Source organism: Dermacentor variabilis, chromosome 1 (genome assembly GCF_050947875.1).
Source record: "Dermacentor variabilis isolate Ectoservices chromosome 1, ASM5094787v1, whole genome shotgun sequence".
In the NCBI taxonomy this organism is placed as follows: Eukaryota; Metazoa; Arthropoda; class Arachnida; order Ixodida; family Ixodidae; genus Dermacentor; species Dermacentor variabilis.
In genome coordinates, this window is record NC_134568.1 from 108,848,476 (window position 1) to 108,868,807 (window position 20,332).

The following is a 20,332-nucleotide window of genomic DNA, read 5'->3' on the forward strand; positions in this document are numbered from 1 at the left end:
GCTTCGTTCCGGCCGCGAAGCTCTCCACATCCCCGTAAGGAGCCTGGCGGTGGTCTCGTGCGGACGATGCCCTCTCGGTGAGCGCATATTTCCCCCCTCATCTTTTAAGAGATTCAATACATACAAGCATTTGTCTCGCAAACCAGATTTATTTCAAGGGAATTTTCCACGTCTCAATTATTTCTCTCGTCGTATTCGAGTGCTCATTGCCGTGTTATAGTTTGTTAACGAAGCTTCCCCTCAAGTCTAAATATTGTAAGGCAGTTTGTCGTGTGCGTATCATGGCCACGCATGCTTATATCGCCTTTCCGTTTCTCTACCACGGTTGCGCCTTAAAACCACGGCGCTGCAAGTTTGCTTTCTTTTCCTTCCCTCTTCTCCGCCCTTAAACTGGCTCTCTTAACTACTACACGCAGAGGCAAGAAACAACGCGCGCTTTAGATACTATAGATGAGATGAATATTTACAATTATTATTAGGGTTATAATTATATTCAAGTGCTGATTGCCGTGTTATAGTTTGTTAACGAAACTACCGCTCAATTCTAAATACCTTAAGGCAGTTTGTCGTGTGCGTATCATGGCCACGCATGCTTATATCGCCTTTCCGTTTCTCTACCACGGTTGCGCTTTAAAACCACGGCGCTGCAAGTTTGCTTTCCTTTCCTTCCCTCTTCTCCGCCCTTAAACTGACTCTCTTAACTACTACACGCAGAGACAAAGAAACAGCACGCGCATGCGATCGCATAGAAGAGATGAATACATATATATAGAAAAGCATCAGTCATAGCTCTCGAAGTATAATATAATATAGAATAGCTCTCGAAGATAGCTATTCCGGCGGCTAGCTTCCCACGCTATGCGTGCCGTCCTCGCACCTGTTAAAACTTTTCCTAGACGCTAGAACTATACCATTCCTACGCAACCTTGAGCGATCGGAAAGCGCGTTTTCCACGCCTGGCCGGCGGAGAGGGGGGGCTTCGTTCCGGCCGCGAAGCTCTCCACATCCCCGTAAGGAGCCTGGCGGTGGTCTCGTGCGGACGATGCCCTCTCGGTGAGCGCATATTTCCCCCCTCATCTTTTAAGAGATTCAATACATACAAGCATTTGTCTCGCAAACCAGATTTATTTCAAGGGAATTTTCCACGTCTCAATTATTTCTCTCGTCGTATTCGAGTGCTCATTGCCGTGTTATAGTTTGTTAACGAAGCTTCCCCTCAAGTCTAAATATTGTAAGGCAGTTTGTCGTGTGCGTATCATGGCCACGCATGCTTATATCGCCTTTCCGTTTCTCTACCACGGTTGCGCCTTAAAACCACGGCGCTGCAAGTTTGCTTTCTTTTCCTTCCCTCTTCTCCGCCCTTAAACTGGCTCTCTTAACTACTACACGCAGAGGCAAGAAACAACGCGCGCTTTAGATACTATAGATGAGATGAATATTTACAATTATTATTCGGGTTATAATTATATTCAAGTGCTGATTGCCGTGTTATAGTTTGTTAACGAAACTACCCCTCAATTCTAAATACCTTAAGGCAGTTTTCCTAGTCTCTAAAGCCGCTCGAGTTCACGCTGCTCCTCTGGCGGCCATTTTTCCAAGAAATTATGCCTTCCAACCACAAAAATCGACTGTCGCGGACAACACCAGCCCCTTTCCACATAAGTATGAGGCTCGGAGCAGGAGCTATAGCGCTTGAAAGTAACCGCTGGCTTGACGAACCAACCGACTGAGCTACCTTTCCGGGCAACATTGAAGGATCACGAGTTCAAATCACATGTTATGTTCCTTTTTTTTTTTTTAAAGGTATTTTCCTTCCTTTTATCACAGTACGGAAACCCTCCTAAAAAAAAAATTCTATATCCTCAATTATGTGTGGCCACACATGTGCAGGTCATAAATACCAGGTTCTCTAGCCGAGTGCCATCCATGCGGTATAACCGAGCTCAGATTGGTCCACCTTGACTGATCAAATAGGGCGCCACTGTAGGTTAAATGAGGCGTACAACTCCTGCGGGACCCGCCGTGGTTGCTCAGTGGTCATGGTGTTAGACTGCTGAGCACGAGGTCGCGGGATCGGACCCCGGCCACGGCGGCCGCATTTCGATGGGGGCGAAATGCGAAAACACCCGTGTACTTAGAATTAGGTGCACGTTAAAGAACCCCAGGTGGTCGAAATTTTCGGAGTCCTCCACTACGGCGTGCATAATCAGAAAGTGGTTTTTGTCACGCAAAACACCATAATTCAAATTTTAATTTAACTCCTGCGGGGACGGTAGAGTATCCGTCTCCAGTGCAAGGGGACCGTGATTCAAATCCCGGTGCCGCGCAATTCTCCTCCGGGAAATACAAAAAAAAAGAAAAAAGAAACCGTGTGTTGAGAAATTGCCCAAACAGGCCTGGAGTGCGGCCTGATCCCGGTGACCAGAACCGGTAACGCACTCTCTCACCAGAGCAGGATTGGCCACCCTGGTGCAGTACTTGGCCACAACCTCCTATATGAATACAACAATCAAACCCCGGCCCTCAGTCCCCAGCAGCCGCGAAGCAACTGACCACGGCGGCGGTCAGATCTGTAACGCTGCAGAGGGTGCTAAGAATACCTGGCTCCGGACAGGCCGCCATTGGAATCTGAACCTGGCAACGTTTAACGTTAGAACGCTATCTAGTGAGGCGAGTCTAGCAGTATTATTGGAGGAATTAGAGGGTAGTAAATGGGATATAATAGGGCTCAGTGAGGTTAGGAGGACAAAAGAAGCATATACAGTGCTAAAAAGCGGGCATGTACTGTGTTACCGGGGCTTAGCGGAGAGGCGAGAACTAGGAGTCGGATTCCTGATTAATAAGGAAATAGCTGGTAACATACAGGAATTCTATAGCATTAACGAGAGGGTGGCAGGTCTTGTTGTGAAACTTAATAAGAGGTACAAATTGAAGGTGGTACAAGTCTATGCCCCTACATGCAGTCATGATGACCAGGAAGTCGAAAGCTTTTATGAAGACGTGGAATCGGCGATGGGTAAAGTCAAAACAAAATACACTATACTGATGGGCGACTTCAATGCCAGGGTAGGCAAGAAGCAGGCTGGAGACAAGTCAGTGGGGGAATATGGCATAGGCTCTAGGAATAGCAGAGGAGAATTATTAGTAGAGTTTGCAGAACAGAATAATATGCGGATAATGAACACCTTTTTCCGCAAGCGGGTTAGTCGAAAGTGGACGTGGAGGAGCCCGAATGGTGAGACTAGAAATGAAATCGACTTCATACTCTGCGCGAACCCTGGCATCATACAAGATGTAGACGTACTCGGCAAGGTACGCTGCAGTGACCATAGGATGGTAAGAACTCGAATTAGCCTAGACTTGAGGAGGGAACGGAAGAAACTGGTACACAAGAAGCCAATCAATGAGTTAGCGGTAAGAGGGAAACTAGAGGAATTCCGGATCAAGCTACAGAACAGGTATTCGGCTTTAACTCAGGAAGAGGACCTTAGTGTTGAAGCAATGAACGACTATCTCATGGGAACCATTAAGGAGTGCGCAATAGAAGTCGGTGGTAACTCCGTTAGACAGGAAACCAGTAAGCTATCGCAGGAGACGAAAGATCTGATCAAGAAACGCCAATGTATGAAAGCCTCTAACCCTACAGCTAGAATAGAACTGGCAGAACTTTCTAAGTTAATCAACAAGCGTAAGACAGCGGACATCAGGAACTATAATATGGATAGAATTGAACAGGCTCTCAGGAACGGAGGAAGCCTAAAAAACAGTGAAGAAGAAACTAGGAATAGGCAAGAATCAGATGTGTGCGTTAAGAGACAAAGCCGGCAATATCGTTACTAATATGGATGAGATAGTTCAAGTGGCTGAGGAGTTCTATAGAGATTTATACAGTACCAGTGGCACCCACGACGATAGTGGAAGAGAGAATAGCCTAGAGGAATTCGAAATCCCCCAGGTAACGCCAGAAGAAGTAAAGAAAGCCTTAGGAGCTATGCAAAGGGGGAAGGCAGCCGGGGAGGATCAGGTAACAGCAGATTTGTTGAAGGATGGTGGTCAGATTGTTCTAGAGAAACTGGCCACCCTGTATACGCAATGCCTCATAACCTCGAGCGTACCGGAATCTTGGAAGAACGCTAACATAATCCTAATCCATAAGAAAGGGGACGCCAAAGACTTGAAAAATTATAGACCGATCAGCTTACTGTCCGTTGCCTACAAAGTATTTACTAAGGTAATCGCAAATAGAATCAGGAACACCTTAGACTTCTGTCAACCAAAGGACCAGGCAGGATTCCGTAAAGGCTACTCAACAATAGACCATATTCACACTATCAATCAAGTGATAGAGAAATGTGCAGAATATAACCAACCCTTATATATAGCTTTCATTCATTACGAGAAAGCGTTTGATTCAGTCGAAACCTCAGCAGTCATGGAGGCATTACGGAATCAGGGTGTAGATGAGCCATATGTAAAGATACTGGAAGATATCTATAGCGGCTCCACAGCCACCGTAGTCCTCCACAAAGAAAGCAACAAAATCCCTATAAAGAAAGGCGTCAGACAGGGAGATACGATATCTCCAATGCTATTCACAGCATGTTTACAGGAGGTATTCAGAGGCCTGGAGTGGGAAGAATTGGGGATAAAAGTTGATGGAGAATACCTTAGCAACTTGCGATTCGCTGATGATATTGCCTTGCTTAGTAACTCAGGAGACCAATTGCAATGCATGCTCACTGACCTGGAGAGGCAAAGCAGAAGGGTGGGTCTGAAAATTAATCTGCAGAAAACTGAAGTAATGTTTAACAGGCTCGGAAGAGAACAGCAGTTTACGATAGGTAGCGAAGCACTGGAAGGAGTAAGGGACTACATCTACTTAGGGCAGGTAGTGACCACGGATCCGGATCATGAGACTGAAATAACCAGAAGAATAAGAATGGGCTGGGGTGCGTTTGGGAGGCATTCTCAAATCATGAACAGCAGGTTGCCACTATCCCTCAAAAGGAAAGTGTATAACAGCTGTGTGTTACCATTACTCACATATGGGGCAGAAACCTGAAGACTTACGAAAAGGGTTCTGCTGAAATTGAGGACGACGCAACGAGCTATGGAAAGAAGAATGATGGGTGTGACGTTAAGGGATAAGAAAAGAGCAGATTGGGTGAGGCAACAAACGCGGATAAACGACATCTTAGTTGAAATCAAGAAAAAGAAATGGGCATGGGCCGGACATGTAATGAGGAGGGAAGATAACCGATGGTCACTAAGGGTTACGGACTGGATTCCAAGGGAAGGGATGCGTAGCAGGGGGCGGCAGAAAATTAGGTGGGCGGATGACATTAAGACGTTTGCAGGGACAACATGGCCACAATTAGTACATGACCGGGGTAGTTGGAGAAGTATGGGAGAGGCCTTTGCCCTGCAGTGGGCGTAACTAGGCTGATGATGATGATGATGATGATGATTTTAACGGCATGAATCTGAATAAGGCTACAGTCCACTGTTCACGAAGCGCTTAATTGCAAATGTTGTGATAAATTCGCCGGTAGGTTTCGTGACGCGGCATGTCAAACACCGAAAAAAAAGTATTTCTGCTGAGGTTATTGCTGTATTAAGCGTGCATGAAATGGTCTTAATATCACGGACTTGATTCGGACAGTGCTGCTCCTACAGGTATGATAGCCAGCATCCCTTCAAGGGCGTACTTCCTGCGCGTGTGTGGAGCTCTTCGAATTGAACAGAGTAAAGGAGGCTTAAAGGCGCTTCTTTGACGCCTGCCAAGGCAGCATTACTCAACTAGACCGCGCGATGATCAGACGCTATGCCAGAGCCAGGATAATTTATACCAAGCAAGAAAATGTAGGCCAGCTACGCAGGAAGCTACACTGCGTACTCAAGAAATCAAATCAAAGTAAAATAAATAGGGTCGTACGGAGGGTAATGAAAAAATAATAGAAGTACGACCTGGGCATAAGAATGGCTGGTAGACTGTGGTATGAAACAGCAAAGCAACGGAGCAATTTTTCGAAACTCCGCGTGACTACGCGTGCACTGAGCCAGGCGTGCTGTCCGAGCGAAACCTAAGCATGGCATGTTATTCACCTGGATTTTTTTCTTGTCAACAGAAATCTTAAAATTGCCTGTGGCAGATAACATCATTTTACTGCACGAGTTCGAGTACTCAGGGATGCAGACATTATTTTCATCAGAATACAGAGTACATATTTGGAGTCATAGAAAATTTTCAATAATTAGCTCTAACTAATCACTTCATGCAACGTCTTAGGATAGATAAATTGAGGCCGGAAAGTTCTAAAGACACGTCTTCAAACGAATGTTAAAACTGCTGTTTTAAGATGTGCACCTAGAGATTTGCGGCAAAATTCGCTGTTCTGCTTATTTAAAGGGACCAAAATGCAATTTTTATGGCACATGTATTCAACCTGAGGCACAATTTGGCAGCGAAACACTCCCCACTGTCAGACACAGGTCTGGAATGCCCGGGTTTCAGTGCCTGTAGCAAGTTGCAGGGTAGATGGCTCGCACAGGAAACTAGAGCAAATTCAATAAATATTCTAGCGTCAAGTCGTCAGTGCGCAACAAAGAACAAGCTAGTGAATGAATGTTGGGCGTTATTATAACGGAACTTAGTTCCATGTAAGGCTGCGAGAAACCCTACGGTCGTCGAAATTAAACTTCACCAGAAATTACATGTATATGGACATCCTTTTTTTTTCCTTTTCATTATCAAAGTCAGTCACGTCCGTTTCACCTTAGCTGACAGCACGGAGTATAATGCCATTCAGATATACACATGTGTACGTTTCCCTCTACTATCCTCATCCACGCCTTTAATTATTTTCATTGTGGTTCATCTTATTAGTAATGTGCAATTTTTAATACGCCTGCACTGCTCCACAGACCACCACAGCTGTACACTGTTATGCAATATGATGCAATTATGGAGGCGGGACGGGTTGAGGAGGGATGAATACAGCGCAGGGTTTTTCTCCTCGTTCAAAAATAGTATCAGGTATACCTTTGCAAGTGTGTCTCGTCTTAACTGCCGTCAGATACCTTAGGCCGTGGTCTTTGCCAGTGCAGACACTACCAATCTTGCTGTAGCCTGTTAACTAAGACTGCGCTCCGTTCGACTCGCGAATCGCACACTCAGCAATCACCTCCTGCGCGGCACACACAACGAAGCCACCTTCTAGGCCCTTCGGCGAGTCTAAAGCGCTTTTTCAATGGCCAGTATTCGGATGGCCACCACTCATGAGAGCAATGAGCGTGATAACGACACAGTCATATTCTCTCGTGACTATTTGCGAAGTGTTTGTGGAATGCTTGTGAACGCTGAAAGACCAGGCCGGTGTAATGCACAGCGATTTCCTTTCGCTTGGTTCTATCCCTTTCTTATCATCCACCACTCACGACCGCCCGGTCCTTGTGATAACGGGGGTGAACCGCCGCTCGCATCACTGACGGAGCGCGACAAGGAAAAAGAATCGTTACATTATCCCGGCCGACCATGTTTTCTAATCTATACGTCGAACTGTGAGGATTATAACATACGTTTCGCGCCTGTTTTTCTTTTCAAGAGCCAGTAACTTCCCGGGCTTGGAGGACAGGAACCGCTAAACAGGAACCGCTCTCTGGGTGTTCACTTCGCCTATCATCACCTTTCAGTCATTTAACAATTTAACGCTCTGGAGATGCCGGCGACATACTTGTCCTGGATGCCAACGTTTCGAATACATAATAAATAATTTGTTGTGATAACAAATAAAAATTATTAAATCTCAGTGAACGCCAGTCGCGATCATCACTTACGTAATAGGAGCTTTGTGAGTACCTGCCCAGGTCTTCTTAAATACAACAGTGGCCGCATTTTGCAGCGATGTACTTAGTTTTACATTATTTTCATCCAATGGCTATGTCGTGCCGCTGTTATCTCCTGGACTGGCCGCTCGGTGAGCTGGAGAGGACACTCGGAAAATATAATGAATTGTTGCAAAATACGGCCACTGGAACTCTGAGACCTTGCAAGTAGTGTATGTGCATGTGCGCACGTGCAAGTTTCTGGGTATATATGACGCCAGATTTCATAAAGCTGACACGACGCTCTCTGTCTAGTACGTGTGGTACTTTTGTCGTTGTTTATCATAAATTTATTACTGTCCTTTAGCGAAGACCAAGCCGGTCACAAGTTTTTCGTACTATCCGGCATCGTTGAAAACAATACAACAAAATTTCAATGACATCCCACGATATCGTATTCGTTGATTCTTCAACGAGATCACGAACTGGTCAAAAGCACCACGCACTACACATACGACTGAGCTTTGACTTTTACATTTGCAACACTTGTTTATAAATTTGCGTTATTTAACGCCATGCCGTCATCAATAAAATTCTGCAACAAGTCTACTCGAATGGTTCCTTTTGTGCTGTAGTACGTATTTTGCTTTCACCTATGTATTAAGAAATTTCATTCTGGACATAATTTTCTAACAGGGAGAACGACCGCACCGGCTCTTTTCACTTTTATATTTGTGAGTCACTTAGGCATATTATTATTATTATTATTATTATTATTATTATTATTATTATTATTATTATTATTATTATTATTATTATTATTATTATTATTATTATTATTATTATTATTATTATTTCGCTCATATTCAGAAGGAACGTGCAGAATGTGCGATGCAGCCGACGACATTGTTTTACTTCTTAAGCGAGCGAGAGTGTCTACGTGAACGGATAAATGCGGTGCGCTGCGCAGAAAATGTGCGCGAAACGCGTTCAATGTAGAAGTACACAAAAAAAAACACGATAAAAGATATATATGTATATAGCAGCGATGTCGTTCGGTGCAACCGTGCGAAGGATTAATAAAAACCAGGCAAAGCTCTTTCCACGCAACACATACAGAACGGCAAGTAAAATAGCTAATGGTTGATTAGAAGTCATACTCCCTCAGAACCAATAAGAAAATGAAATAAAAGAGAGAGGCAGAACTGGCAGCATGTAACTCTCATATGAGAGGAGGATCTAAGACTGCTGCTGAATCTATAAGAGCATGAAAATTAGAGTAGCGCACGTGCTCCCACACGTCAAGACAAGAGAGTGCGTCGAAGGAGTGTCTGACATGGTGCCTTCATTAGAGGACGCGCAGAGTATAACCACGATCCTCTAACGAGCCGTTGGTGTGCAGCTTCGCCGGGACGTCAAGGGCACTCATCAAGTCTCCGGTAATCACAGTGTGCCGCCGCTGTCGTCGGGCCTTCTTGGTTTCACTCCCGTTCCCTCTCCTGTGGCTGTGTGTGTGCGTGTGTTTATCACGGTCCATGGTTATACCGATCGGAGACTAGAGGCTGGCTCATTCGCACAGTCACCTGGCGCAGCTTTCCGAAAGGAGGTGTCCTTCGGTGCTCTCTCATCAGGCCATAAGATTAGATGAAGGTATTACCTGTCCTGGCTAGGTTGTCGCAGCGTATCAGGTTGCGTCTGTACCACGTGTGCGCGACGTGAAAACGGCGCCGAGTGAATAGAGCGGAATGACAGCTCGTTAACAGTGACATCAGAAAGCTCAAGATGGAAGCGTGGAGCTCTGTTTGACCTTTATTCTCCCTTCGCTTTATTCTTTAGGTTCCCTCCTGCATGCTCTGACACAACGCACTTCCCCACGTATAGGGTACTTTTGCAGCCATCCCTTTATAAATGCGTAAATAAACCCGCGTAACACGTCTTTTCATCCCTTCATTGTCTAACTCTAGCGCGGGGTAGCCAACCTAATGTGCTCCACTCGACATCATTACAGAGACAGCTGTCTGGAAACGCATGCGGGATTGAGCAGCGAGCGGTTCTTTACGTAACACTTCACTATCTTCGCTATCCCCTTTAGTAAAACTTGGCGTTGCCTGGCGAAATCATTGCGCGGTGATTTTCGGTGTCCTTATTGTGTGTGTTTAGTGGCACATCGTGTTAACTACGCACGTTGCAAAACAGCAGTTTTCTTTAAGCGCTGCTTTTGAAACAACTTTTGAAACCTTAAGAACATAAATTGGGTGTTCTCTTTGCTTTATTAAAATGAAAATACAACAAAGAGACGTAGTCGCCATATAATGGTGACGGCTATTCCATCTCTCATAGCGGAAACAATAAAAAATATGTAGGAAAATGAAATCACTTCATGCGGTCAGAAATCCACAGCACAGTCGTATACACCCATGAACATAACATAAAAGTCAAATGCAAGTTGCACCACAATGAGTTCGTAAACAGAGTCACAAACACACACAAACGGCCGTGATGTAGATTTCAATGAGCCTATAAACAGACGAGGAATTACACAGAGTGAAAATAATTCACGTACAGAATACAAAAAAAATGTATAACACGTAATATACAATCACTAACAATTACAAATAATAGAAGAACGTTATAGTAACATCGTGTGATTATTCAGTGCAATACCTAGTACTTGTTAAGGATGTCTGTTCATAAAAATGTTGTAGTGCGTTTGGTGCTTTTCGCTGTGCTATTTTCAATGGCCATGGGCCCAGCAATGTTAATATACACAATAGGAAGAAGAACGAAACATTTATTTGTGTATATAATAAGACCAATAAGGCCGACAATGACCTGTGCCCTGCCCAATTAAAATTAAATTGCGTGGTTTCATGTGCCAAAACAATGGTTTGATTAAGAAGTACGCCGTAGGGAAGAACTCCGGACTAATTTTGACCACCTGGGGTTCCTTCACGTGCACCCAATGCATGGGATACGGGCGTTTTTGCATTTCGCCCTCATTGAAATGCGGCCGCCGCGGTCGGGACTAGATCCCGGACTCCGTGCTTGGCAGCGCAACACCCCAGCCGCTAAGCCACCGCGGCGGGTGTGCTCTGTCCAGATCGTCATTGCGGGTAAATCTGGCACAGAGGTAGAGAGAAGATGAAGGGAACGCAGGGAGGTTAACCAGACGCACGTTCGGCTTGCTAGCCTGCACTGAGGGAAGAGCTAGTGGGTTGAAAAGGAAGAGAGAGAGAGCACCAGTCTTGCACGAACGCGAAGGAGCCCACCAAGTCTACAAACGAGAATTCCACAAAGATGTAGGCGCGATGCTTTCCGTGCTTTTCTCCTGCGTTTAAATAATTGTGCACTTGCAATCGGGCTATGTCTGCAACGTATCCGTTCAAAAAACATTTTCGATATTCTATCCGGCATGAGGCATTCTCTATAGTGCATAACACGCGTCAATTCGGCGCGTAAGCAGATTCTCTCGATGAGAAACCGTTTACGCGCCGGATCACTGTAAACCTGATTGCTGCCGAACCGTCTTCGCGCTTACGGACAGCCGAAGTGCAGCAAAGTAGTAGTGTACGTAAATTCTACTTGATGTTCTAATGATGTGCCACTATATTCTCAGCAATGTATCGTGGCCAAACGGTTCATACGTTCAGTAAAAGCAGGTCACGACTCACGAGCTTCGCTGCGTATATCCAGCGGGTGCCGGAGCACGGATGCTCTCGATCGGCGGGCCGACTGCGCGGACACGTGATGGCTGCCAAAACTGCACGGCATTTTGTGGCCAATTGGGTGGCACTTATTTTTCTAACCTCTTGTGCTATGTTTAGCCAAAACGGTATGAGGCACACCGTATGCGGGTGGCTGCAAGTGAAACAGACGACGTAGCGAATTCCGTCGAGATTGTCATAATGCCTTGCCGGCAGTCGTCCCGAGATTTACAATTGTGATGATTATTTCCATTGACATATCATTCGAAACGGGGTGGCGACAAATAGTCAACAGGCATGCATGAGCTAATCAGGTATTATATAAGTAAACACATAGCTATCTATCATTCTGGCTATCTATCCTCCATATTTTTCTGTTCATTAAGCTCTCTCTATATATGTACAGTTACTTATGCGTGTAACGACTATGTTTCAATCAATCCGTTTCCCACGTTTTATCCCCTCCAATACTCTAAACGTCTCATATCTCGACTGCTAACGAGACTAATGCTTCCATCCGCTTTGAATCCTATGCAGAACTACTGCCAAGTGCACGTTCCCTACGCATCTTGCTAGCCGACTACCTTGGAATTCCATTACAATGTGCTGAGTCATATCCGGACTTTTGCCGCAGCAAACACAGGCCTCGTCATTTTGCGAATATTTGCTCCTGCATGTCTTTGTCCACAGGCAGTCAACTCGGGCTTCAAATAGCGAGGCACTGACCAACCTGGGTTTACGAGTTCCAGGAGACGGAGCGCACAGATTTGTATTAGTCAATTTTATGGCCTGCGAGATTTACGACGACACAATCTAGGGTACCTCAATGTGCGCGGCCCCCACTTCTTGCGTACCTAGCTATGTTCGAGCCAAAGTCCCCGGGCGAACAACCGAAGCCGTCGCATTCCCTGCCGTATGTGGTGTGAAAGCGTCCGTCTTTGGAGGACTTACTTCTAACTCGCGCATCTGACGCGTTGGAGAACTACAATTTCCACCATATTATGACCCGATCCGGCACTTCGTCTATATCAGCTGATATATGATGAATACGTCGCAGGAAATTCTAGCGCCGAATGAATCTCAGGCCGAATACAGTTTATTGGTTCGGCCATCTTGTGCCATGCCTGAACCAAAGCGCGATGAGCAAACGAAAACGATTGTACCCTTTCCTAATCCACAAGTTACAACTGCTTTTTGCAGCAAAATGGCCACATGGTTAGCCATGGCTCCACGATGGTCAAATGAACCCGCTCTCCTCTTAGCGGTGGAGTCGTAGATAATTTATTTGCCCTCAAAACAACGTACAAGCCATGGCGGACCTGTCAGCTTTCTATGGTACATATACGCTTAAATGAGTTGGGTTTCTTATAACCAATTATGCCTGTATCGCATTGAATTTTATTAGATCTGCCCTTGAATGGTCATGCGAGCACCAAAAAGCTCTGAGCGTGAACAGCCAAGTTATGAGGCTTCAGCAAGCGGGTTTTCCTAGCGAGACCATCGCTTCCGTTGTTGAGTGCCTTATTGGTGAAGTAAGGTCAAGCGCACGGAGCAGGGGAGCTGAGAAGAAGAGAGAGAGAGAGAGAGCAAATGATAAATGAAAGGTAGGGAGGTTAACCAGGACAGAGCCCGGTTGGCTACCCTACACTGGGGAAAGGGAAACGGGGACGGAAAGTTTAAAAGAAGAAAAAGTTTACTGGGGATATCGTTCAGCCGCTCAGTCCGGATCACAGACGCTGACTCAATGCTGTAGTTTTCAAATATCGCAGCAGCGCTTTTGTGGCCTTTTGTAGCTGCGATATGCGAGGCCATGGTCTCAAGATCTTGTTCAAGGTGAACGGTTTTCTGTCTAACTGGTTGAGAGCTGTGCAGAGATCTTGTCTTTCATTTTCAAAAGATGCGCAATAGCACAGTAGATGTTCTATAGTTTCCTCGACACCGCAGGCATTGCACTCGGCGCTATCAGCCATTCCGATCAAATACTGTGCTGAGAAGCAACGGCCAAGTAAGCCAGTGGTCGTGCCTTATCTGCACAACCTTTCCCACCGCTTGAAGAAAGTGACTGGAAAAGGCGGCGTTCCCATAGTCTTGTCCACCCCTGAGAAACTGGTGCGTATGTGCCGCGCAGTGAACAGTGCCTGCACTTCGCAAAAGCGCAAAATAAAGCATGCTGCGCCCCCTTCAAAGCTTCCAGAAAGAGGTATTGTACCGCATTCCACTCTAGTGTGGCAAATGTTACGTCGGCCAGACTGGTCGTTGTGTTAATGACCGTTGGAGGGAGCATCGAGCAAATTTGCAAGCTTTCGTAGTGGGGGGTCACTTGGGCTGACCATTGCAAGAGGTCCCCGCTTACCCCAGTGTTCAGAGGCACTTGTACACTCGGAAGTTTCAAGGCTCAAAAAGAGAGGGAATTGTTTGAGGCATTTTATAAATATAAAGAAGGAGAAGGTTGCATTAGCACCACGTCTCTTATCTATCAAGAAAAGAAGAGTTATATTTGCACGATAAGCATCGAAGTCCGCGGATATGAAGGGCGTAGAAGGTGTTATAGTGTGGTTAAGAATGTGTCTTTAATCTTGCGCAGATCAGAACTTTGAGTAGTGAACTGAGACACGATAATATGTCTTGTGCTGACAAAGCGCGCTGTGGCGGTGTTTGTAATGTTTTTTGCGCAGCAACTGCTGCTCGTGTAATTTTTTCTGCAGTAAACTTCAGTTGAAGTTCGGCGTCCGTCCTGTGTGCATTCTTTCTGTGTCCTGTATTTAAATCGCGCCGTTATAACCATGTTCCATGAAGCCAGAAACCAACTAGCCCCTCTAAATCTGTTAACTGCTGTTCGGATTCTTGACAGCCACAGCACCAAGTGCTTAAGCTGTAGAGACTTGTGATCTCTATTTTTGAGAAATATATCGGCAGGTAGTGACGTTTCTGTCCTACTTTGGCATCACAACGCTCAAATGCTGCAACTATGGTTCTGATAACAACGATTAAGTCGGTTTTCTTGTAATGAAAGCTTCAACACCGGCAACAACTTGTGAACGAGACTGTAGTCCCCTCCATCGTGTTACTGTCAACGACTGCAAACATATTTAAAGGTGGTCTTTCATCACTGCGCTAGTGCAAGAAATCATACTTAAAAGTCACACTGCGGTTTCAGAAATTACGCTTGATGTTTCCAACAAATAAAAATAAATATGCCTGAAGTTCTTTGTATTTTTATGGCATTATTCACGCCGAACGGTTGAATTTTCGTCATGAAATGCCTACAGCTATATCATGTTCCTTAGCGAATAACAAGTTTCATATGTAGATGAGCAAGATAACGAAATCCCTACACACGTGACCAGCCACTCGTTTTCTATGTGGCACACAGCAACTGACACTAGAAAAATTGTGCCTGGTGCGTAACGACAAAGCGTACTTTCCAAGAAAAAGAAGTCAAGATGTCATTTTACATTTCACACGTCGCTGTTGAGGTTTCAGTCTAGTCATTTTCTAGAGGACAGTTCACTATCTTGTGATTTTTTTTAACCTAACATGTACTTTTGTACAAAACTTACACGTACTTTGAAAACTTGGAAACCCACCACATTGCAGGCCCAATTGAAATGTCCTGTAGATGTCACGACACACTTCGCTCGTTGTTTGAATATTATTCTCATCCTGCGTCAGAGCATCAACGATGTAAGCTTTCTGGGTCATTTATTGTACAATTCTAGGCTGCAGAATGTGTTCATCACTAGCATCTATAAGTATGTACAATCCCCCGAAATGTACGATTCTATCTGCTTGTGTAGTATATATTCCGCGCCCTTTCTACACTGAAGTGTTTCCCGTTGGTCGGTACATGCCGTAAAAGATAAAGTTGTGCACTTTTTTCATCTCTGGCCGCAGTGACCGCTCGACAGCACCATGGTCGAGCTGAATTGCAGTAGTGAGCAGGAGCAGCTCGGCGGTGACGTGCTCCTCGTAAACTTGAGCGCGTTTGGCGAAGAGCTAGCAGGCGGCGCCTGGAGTGGCAGTGGCGGCGCCCCCTTCACGTGGTCCGAGTACGTCAAGATCGGCGCATACCTGGCGACCATCGCGGTGGCCGCCGTGGGAAACACTTGTGTCATCCTGACGGTGGCGCTGAACCGCAGCCTGCGCACCACCATCAACTGCTACCTGACAAATCTGGCCGTGGCGGACGCCATCATCAGCATGTTCTGCATGTGGGTCTACCTGGTCAAGAACCTGTCCGACTGGTACGTGCTCGGAGCCTTCATGTGCCGCATCGAGGGATTCGCCCAGAGTAAGTAAACGTCGCTCTGTCAGACTGGCGCTTAACCGATTTGCTAAATCTTGAAATGGTCGAATTCTGCGTCGTATAGACTGTTTAGTATAGCAGTCAGCATGCGCCTTAAGGCTGACAACCATGGAGCGATCTTTCACGACAAAGATAGCATGTCAGAAAAAGCATACAGAAACCATCCAAGCTCATTAACTAAATAAAGCAAATAGTTTCCGTACACCGTGAAATTATTCGTGCAAATTCGTGGACCACTGAAACACATCGAACGAACCTGGAAGACTATGACGATTACATGCTTAAGACTGCAATGATGTTTTGATGATTACAGCAGGACCTAGTGGTGTCATATGCTATTGAACGAGTAAAAGCAAAGGTTTATAGCGGGTCACAGATTTCATTTGTGCGTGTGTGCGTGCGTGCGTGTGTAAAAGCTTTTCTTTGGTTGTGCCTTTAGCTGTTAAAACACAGAAACTTCCACTGCGATGCACTTGTTTCTTCTTATTATTTATTATATGTTTTCTCAACACATATACACTAGACAGAAAAGAAAAAGTGAGGACCAGGGCAACTGCCACCGGAAGGGGCACGACACCTGCCTACTCTTCAGAAAGGGGGAGAGAAACACAAATATGGATGATAGGAAGAAGGTGATGGAAGAGTAAAGAAATGGTAACATGACAAATCTCAAAGAATTAAGCAGAACAAAGTACAGGTCACGCTACTCAAGGATGTTAAAACGAAGAATTAGTGTCCGAGTTACAAACGTGAACCTAAATTAGGTAGTTATGGAAAAGTAATGAGAGCGCGATTAGCCTGATCGCGTCGAGAAGCACAACAACTGGGGTACGAAGATTCGTAGAATGTCGTACACCACAGGCCAATGAGATGATAGTCCCTCACTGGCGTCGTGCGCTATGCACTGAAAGCGGAACACTCCAATACCAGCTGCTCAATTGTCTCGCAGCAACCGCAAGACGTACACGATGGGCTGTCCACACGTCCTTTCTTGTCCCGTGCTCACGCAGTGTGTGCTCGTGTTTGTTTTCTTTCTTGTCCTATCCTCGCGCAGTTCACCCACAAGTTAATAAAAGTTCGCACACGTTCACAAAGCCGACCCTTATAGCTCGAGTAGTTGTGCTGTAGCACGACGAAGCGAGCCTCGACCGCGAACACGGGGCGAGAACGTTACATTTACGACGCGATGGTCTGGGTGCTGCTTGAGTAGCTGTCGACAAATCAGCAGACGAGTGTCATCACGCCTACACAAAATTTCAGGGCAGGCACAGTCGTTATGAGCGCAAGTTGAAGCCGGCCGATCAGCCTCTTCATTTCCGGTGACCGCTACGTGTCAAGGTATCGATTGGGAAACGAGAGATACCCCATGTGATGCGATTTTGTTGGCAGAGTCAGTAATGCTACGCCCAACTGAACAATCAATCTGAGTGCGTTGTAATCTGCTAAGGGCAGCGCGGGAGTCCGTGAAGATGGCGATCTTCGATGCGGTAACTCCTCTTGCACGTATTTCAGCGCAACATTAATCGCTGCTAGCTCTGGAGTTGACGAGGCTGGATTGGCTACATAAATATACGTTGTACTTAAGTCGAAGAGCAGAAAAAAGCTGCAGAGTCGCCTTGACCGTCGATGTGTACAGATGCATCTGTGAATACTTGAAGGTAATCTGGAAATCATTCGAACATGTGCGACTGAGGCAATTGGAATATTGCCGAAAAAGGCATACCAGACTTTGTGTGTATGTCAGGGATGGTGAGGTAAATGGGGAATACGTGTTTGGTGATATCATTCAGAGGCGGATGCCTCAATGAAGCAGCATGTTCAGAAGTGCCAGCAATGTTTATAATCAATGCCGCCATTTTTCCCACGAGAGAAAACAGGCGGTGAGCGAGACGATCAAGGAGCGATTGGCCATTAGATGCGCGGTGCAGGCGCTCGATATGATAGAGAGCTCTCTGGTCTGCTTGTAGCCTCAGGGGTAATTGACGCGCTTCAGTGAGTAATGCAACAGATTGCGCCTCGCGAGCTGATCCAAGCTTTAGTCGTAGGGCAACGAGATGATCTCATTCCAGTTGGGCCATCAAACTAGGTGGCCTGTTCAGGACTGGTAACGCATACATCATGGCTGAGAGTACAGATGACTGGCACACCTGTAGAGCTATTGTTTGGTCGCAAACGACACCTCTAGAAGTCAAGGCAGCCACATACGCAAGGAGAGATTGCGATTTTCGTCGTACAAGTTTAACAGCAGGACGCCAAGGGATGCGATCATCCACAATTAAGCTCAAATAACGGTGTTGTCGCACCCAGCTTATTGGTGTCTGGTCAAGGTATTCGGTCATTCCAGCAGCGCAGGCGGCGCCACGCGGCCCTTCTCCGAAGCAGTCACCCGGTGATAGAAATCTGCGGCGCTGTTCGGCGGTTCGGTCTCGCAGTATAGTCATGGACGCGCCGAAGAGGAAAAAAACGAATAGTAATCGCATGTGTAGCCTGCCTCTGTGCTCAAACCGTGCGGAGTTCTGCGCAAGGAAACAACGAATTTTAAAGCAGAGGTACCGTGTTACGAAGGAACAACTCGAAATGCAAGTGCAAGTGGGAAAACGTGAAACCCGTTCAGGCACAAGTACTTTGTCCCTAGTGAAACAGGCTAAATTTCAGTTCATTTACTCCGCCGTACGCTGTTCGAGGCTCTAGACGAGCGTGATCATTCCTGTACGTTACGGGTTTCGAGAACTGTTGTATTTTACAGTCGTCTTTATTTAAGTTTACACTTCGACACGCACTAAAGTTTGTTTCTTACGGCACATGATTAATTTGCTGAAAACAGAAGCGCTTGAAAAACAACTAACATCTGTTACCGGTATACGCTTGCGTTTACTAATTGTTTGAAAAAAATATCGCTTTTCAAGGCTAGTAACGACATACTGACCATTACAGAGCCTGTATCCTCACGTAATGCGACGTTCACGCAGTGCGGCGGGCCCTTAATTGCACTCGTCTGCAGGCAGAGCGATTCGACGCTGACTTCGGTGTCTGTAATGAACTTGATGCCGCAGCATATGATGTGACCGGCGTTGAACATAGTTTCGCTTTCACTTACACACCTCTGTGCCTCTTTAGCGAGGGAAAGTACGGTCTGCAGCAAAACTAGAGGGCCTGACGTGCTTTGCTGCTCGAGATGCACACGCTTGCGAAATCGTCTTATCACCGTCTCCGCAGCCATTTTGGCCTGCCGTCGTGCCGCCTATAGTTGCTGGAATGACCGAATAGTCGGCTCATTGTTCAACGAGTGCGTTGTTTAGCTATGCTATTGCAGCCGACTTAGCAGGTGATATTTGAAAGCCAACTTCAACCAAGTACTCCGAATTCGCGCTCAGAGCTATCTGCAAGCTTGCACGTAGCTTCGGACCAAGGCGCAAAGGGCCGCTTATCCACAAAGCAATACCATCTGCATAGATAGCTATGCCCACAGGAAAGTCACTGTCCCTAGGCAAGCGACTTGGAAGTGCGGTGAGGGCGGTGTTAAACAAAAGCGGCGATAATACGCAGCCCTGTGGGACACAGCTCTTCGCAATGCGCGATTCACTAATTCCTTCGACACGCGCTTCCATCCGGCGCTCCGTTAGAAAACTATGCACAAAGCGGAGCAAACGACCCGAAATTCCCGCGGTTGCAAGAGCAAAAATAGCCGCCTTATGAGGAACCGAGTCAAAAGCTTAACTGCTGTATGTCAAGGAAGAGTATTATAGGCGGAGTGCTTGTTTCCTCTAGCGAATTCAAGCGCTGAGACAAGGTCTGAGATACGGCGGCGACGAAAGCCCCCTCATGACATCAGGTAAAAAAATTAGCTCCTCTAGCATGACATCTAGGCGAAACAGGACCATTCGTTCTATTAACTTTATGAAACTTCAAGTTAGGGATATTGGCCGGTATAGGCCGGTATAGTATGACCGGTCTTGAAGGGCGCCCAGGATTTAACATTGGTATTACCTTTAACGATTTCCATTCAGCCGGGATTACACGGCTTCTCCATAATTCATTATACTCGTCCAATATACGGTCATGCAAACTGTTCTGAATGTTCCGCAGTGCTTGGTAGGTTACACCGTCGTCACCTGGAGCAGTGCGGCGTTTAGAGAGGCTGAGTGCGTGTCGTGGGAGAGTGAAGTCTTGTTGCGCTACTGCGGAAACCACACAATGTCTTTCTATACCTGATGCGAGACGAACACTGACAACGTTGCAGACCGGACGTGGTTGAAAATACCCGGGGTCAAATATTTGGGCGAAATATTCCCGGGCAAAAATATCTCGCAGCATTCTGTGGAGCAGGGTTGAATTTCTTACCGTGGGCGTCGAGCGGCCGCCACTGGACGGAATTGGCCTTTTGGAGGCCGACTGCTCTCTCCATGAGCGCCGGGATAATTGGCGTCTTTGTGAGTACCTGCATTCCTACGTAAATGCTTTTTTATGATAGCAATTATCGCTTGACGGGCGTTCGCGC

At 46.2% G+C, this 20,332-nt stretch overlaps 1 protein-coding gene across 2 annotated transcripts in view; it reads left to right on the forward strand.

Moving 5' to 3' along the window:
- Positions 1-20,332, forward strand: part of LOC142571793 (QRFP-like peptide receptor) — a 288,223-nt gene that overhangs the window by 116,397 nt on the left and 151,494 nt on the right. For both annotated transcript variants that reach the window (XM_075680414.1, XM_075680422.1), the window contains exon 2: positions 15,423-15,819. In XM_075680414.1, coding sequence (XP_075536529.1) covers positions 15,441-15,819 — 379 coding nt within the window. In that variant the 5' untranslated portion in view covers positions 15,423-15,440. The remainder of the gene's footprint in view (positions 1-15,422; positions 15,820-20,332) is intronic.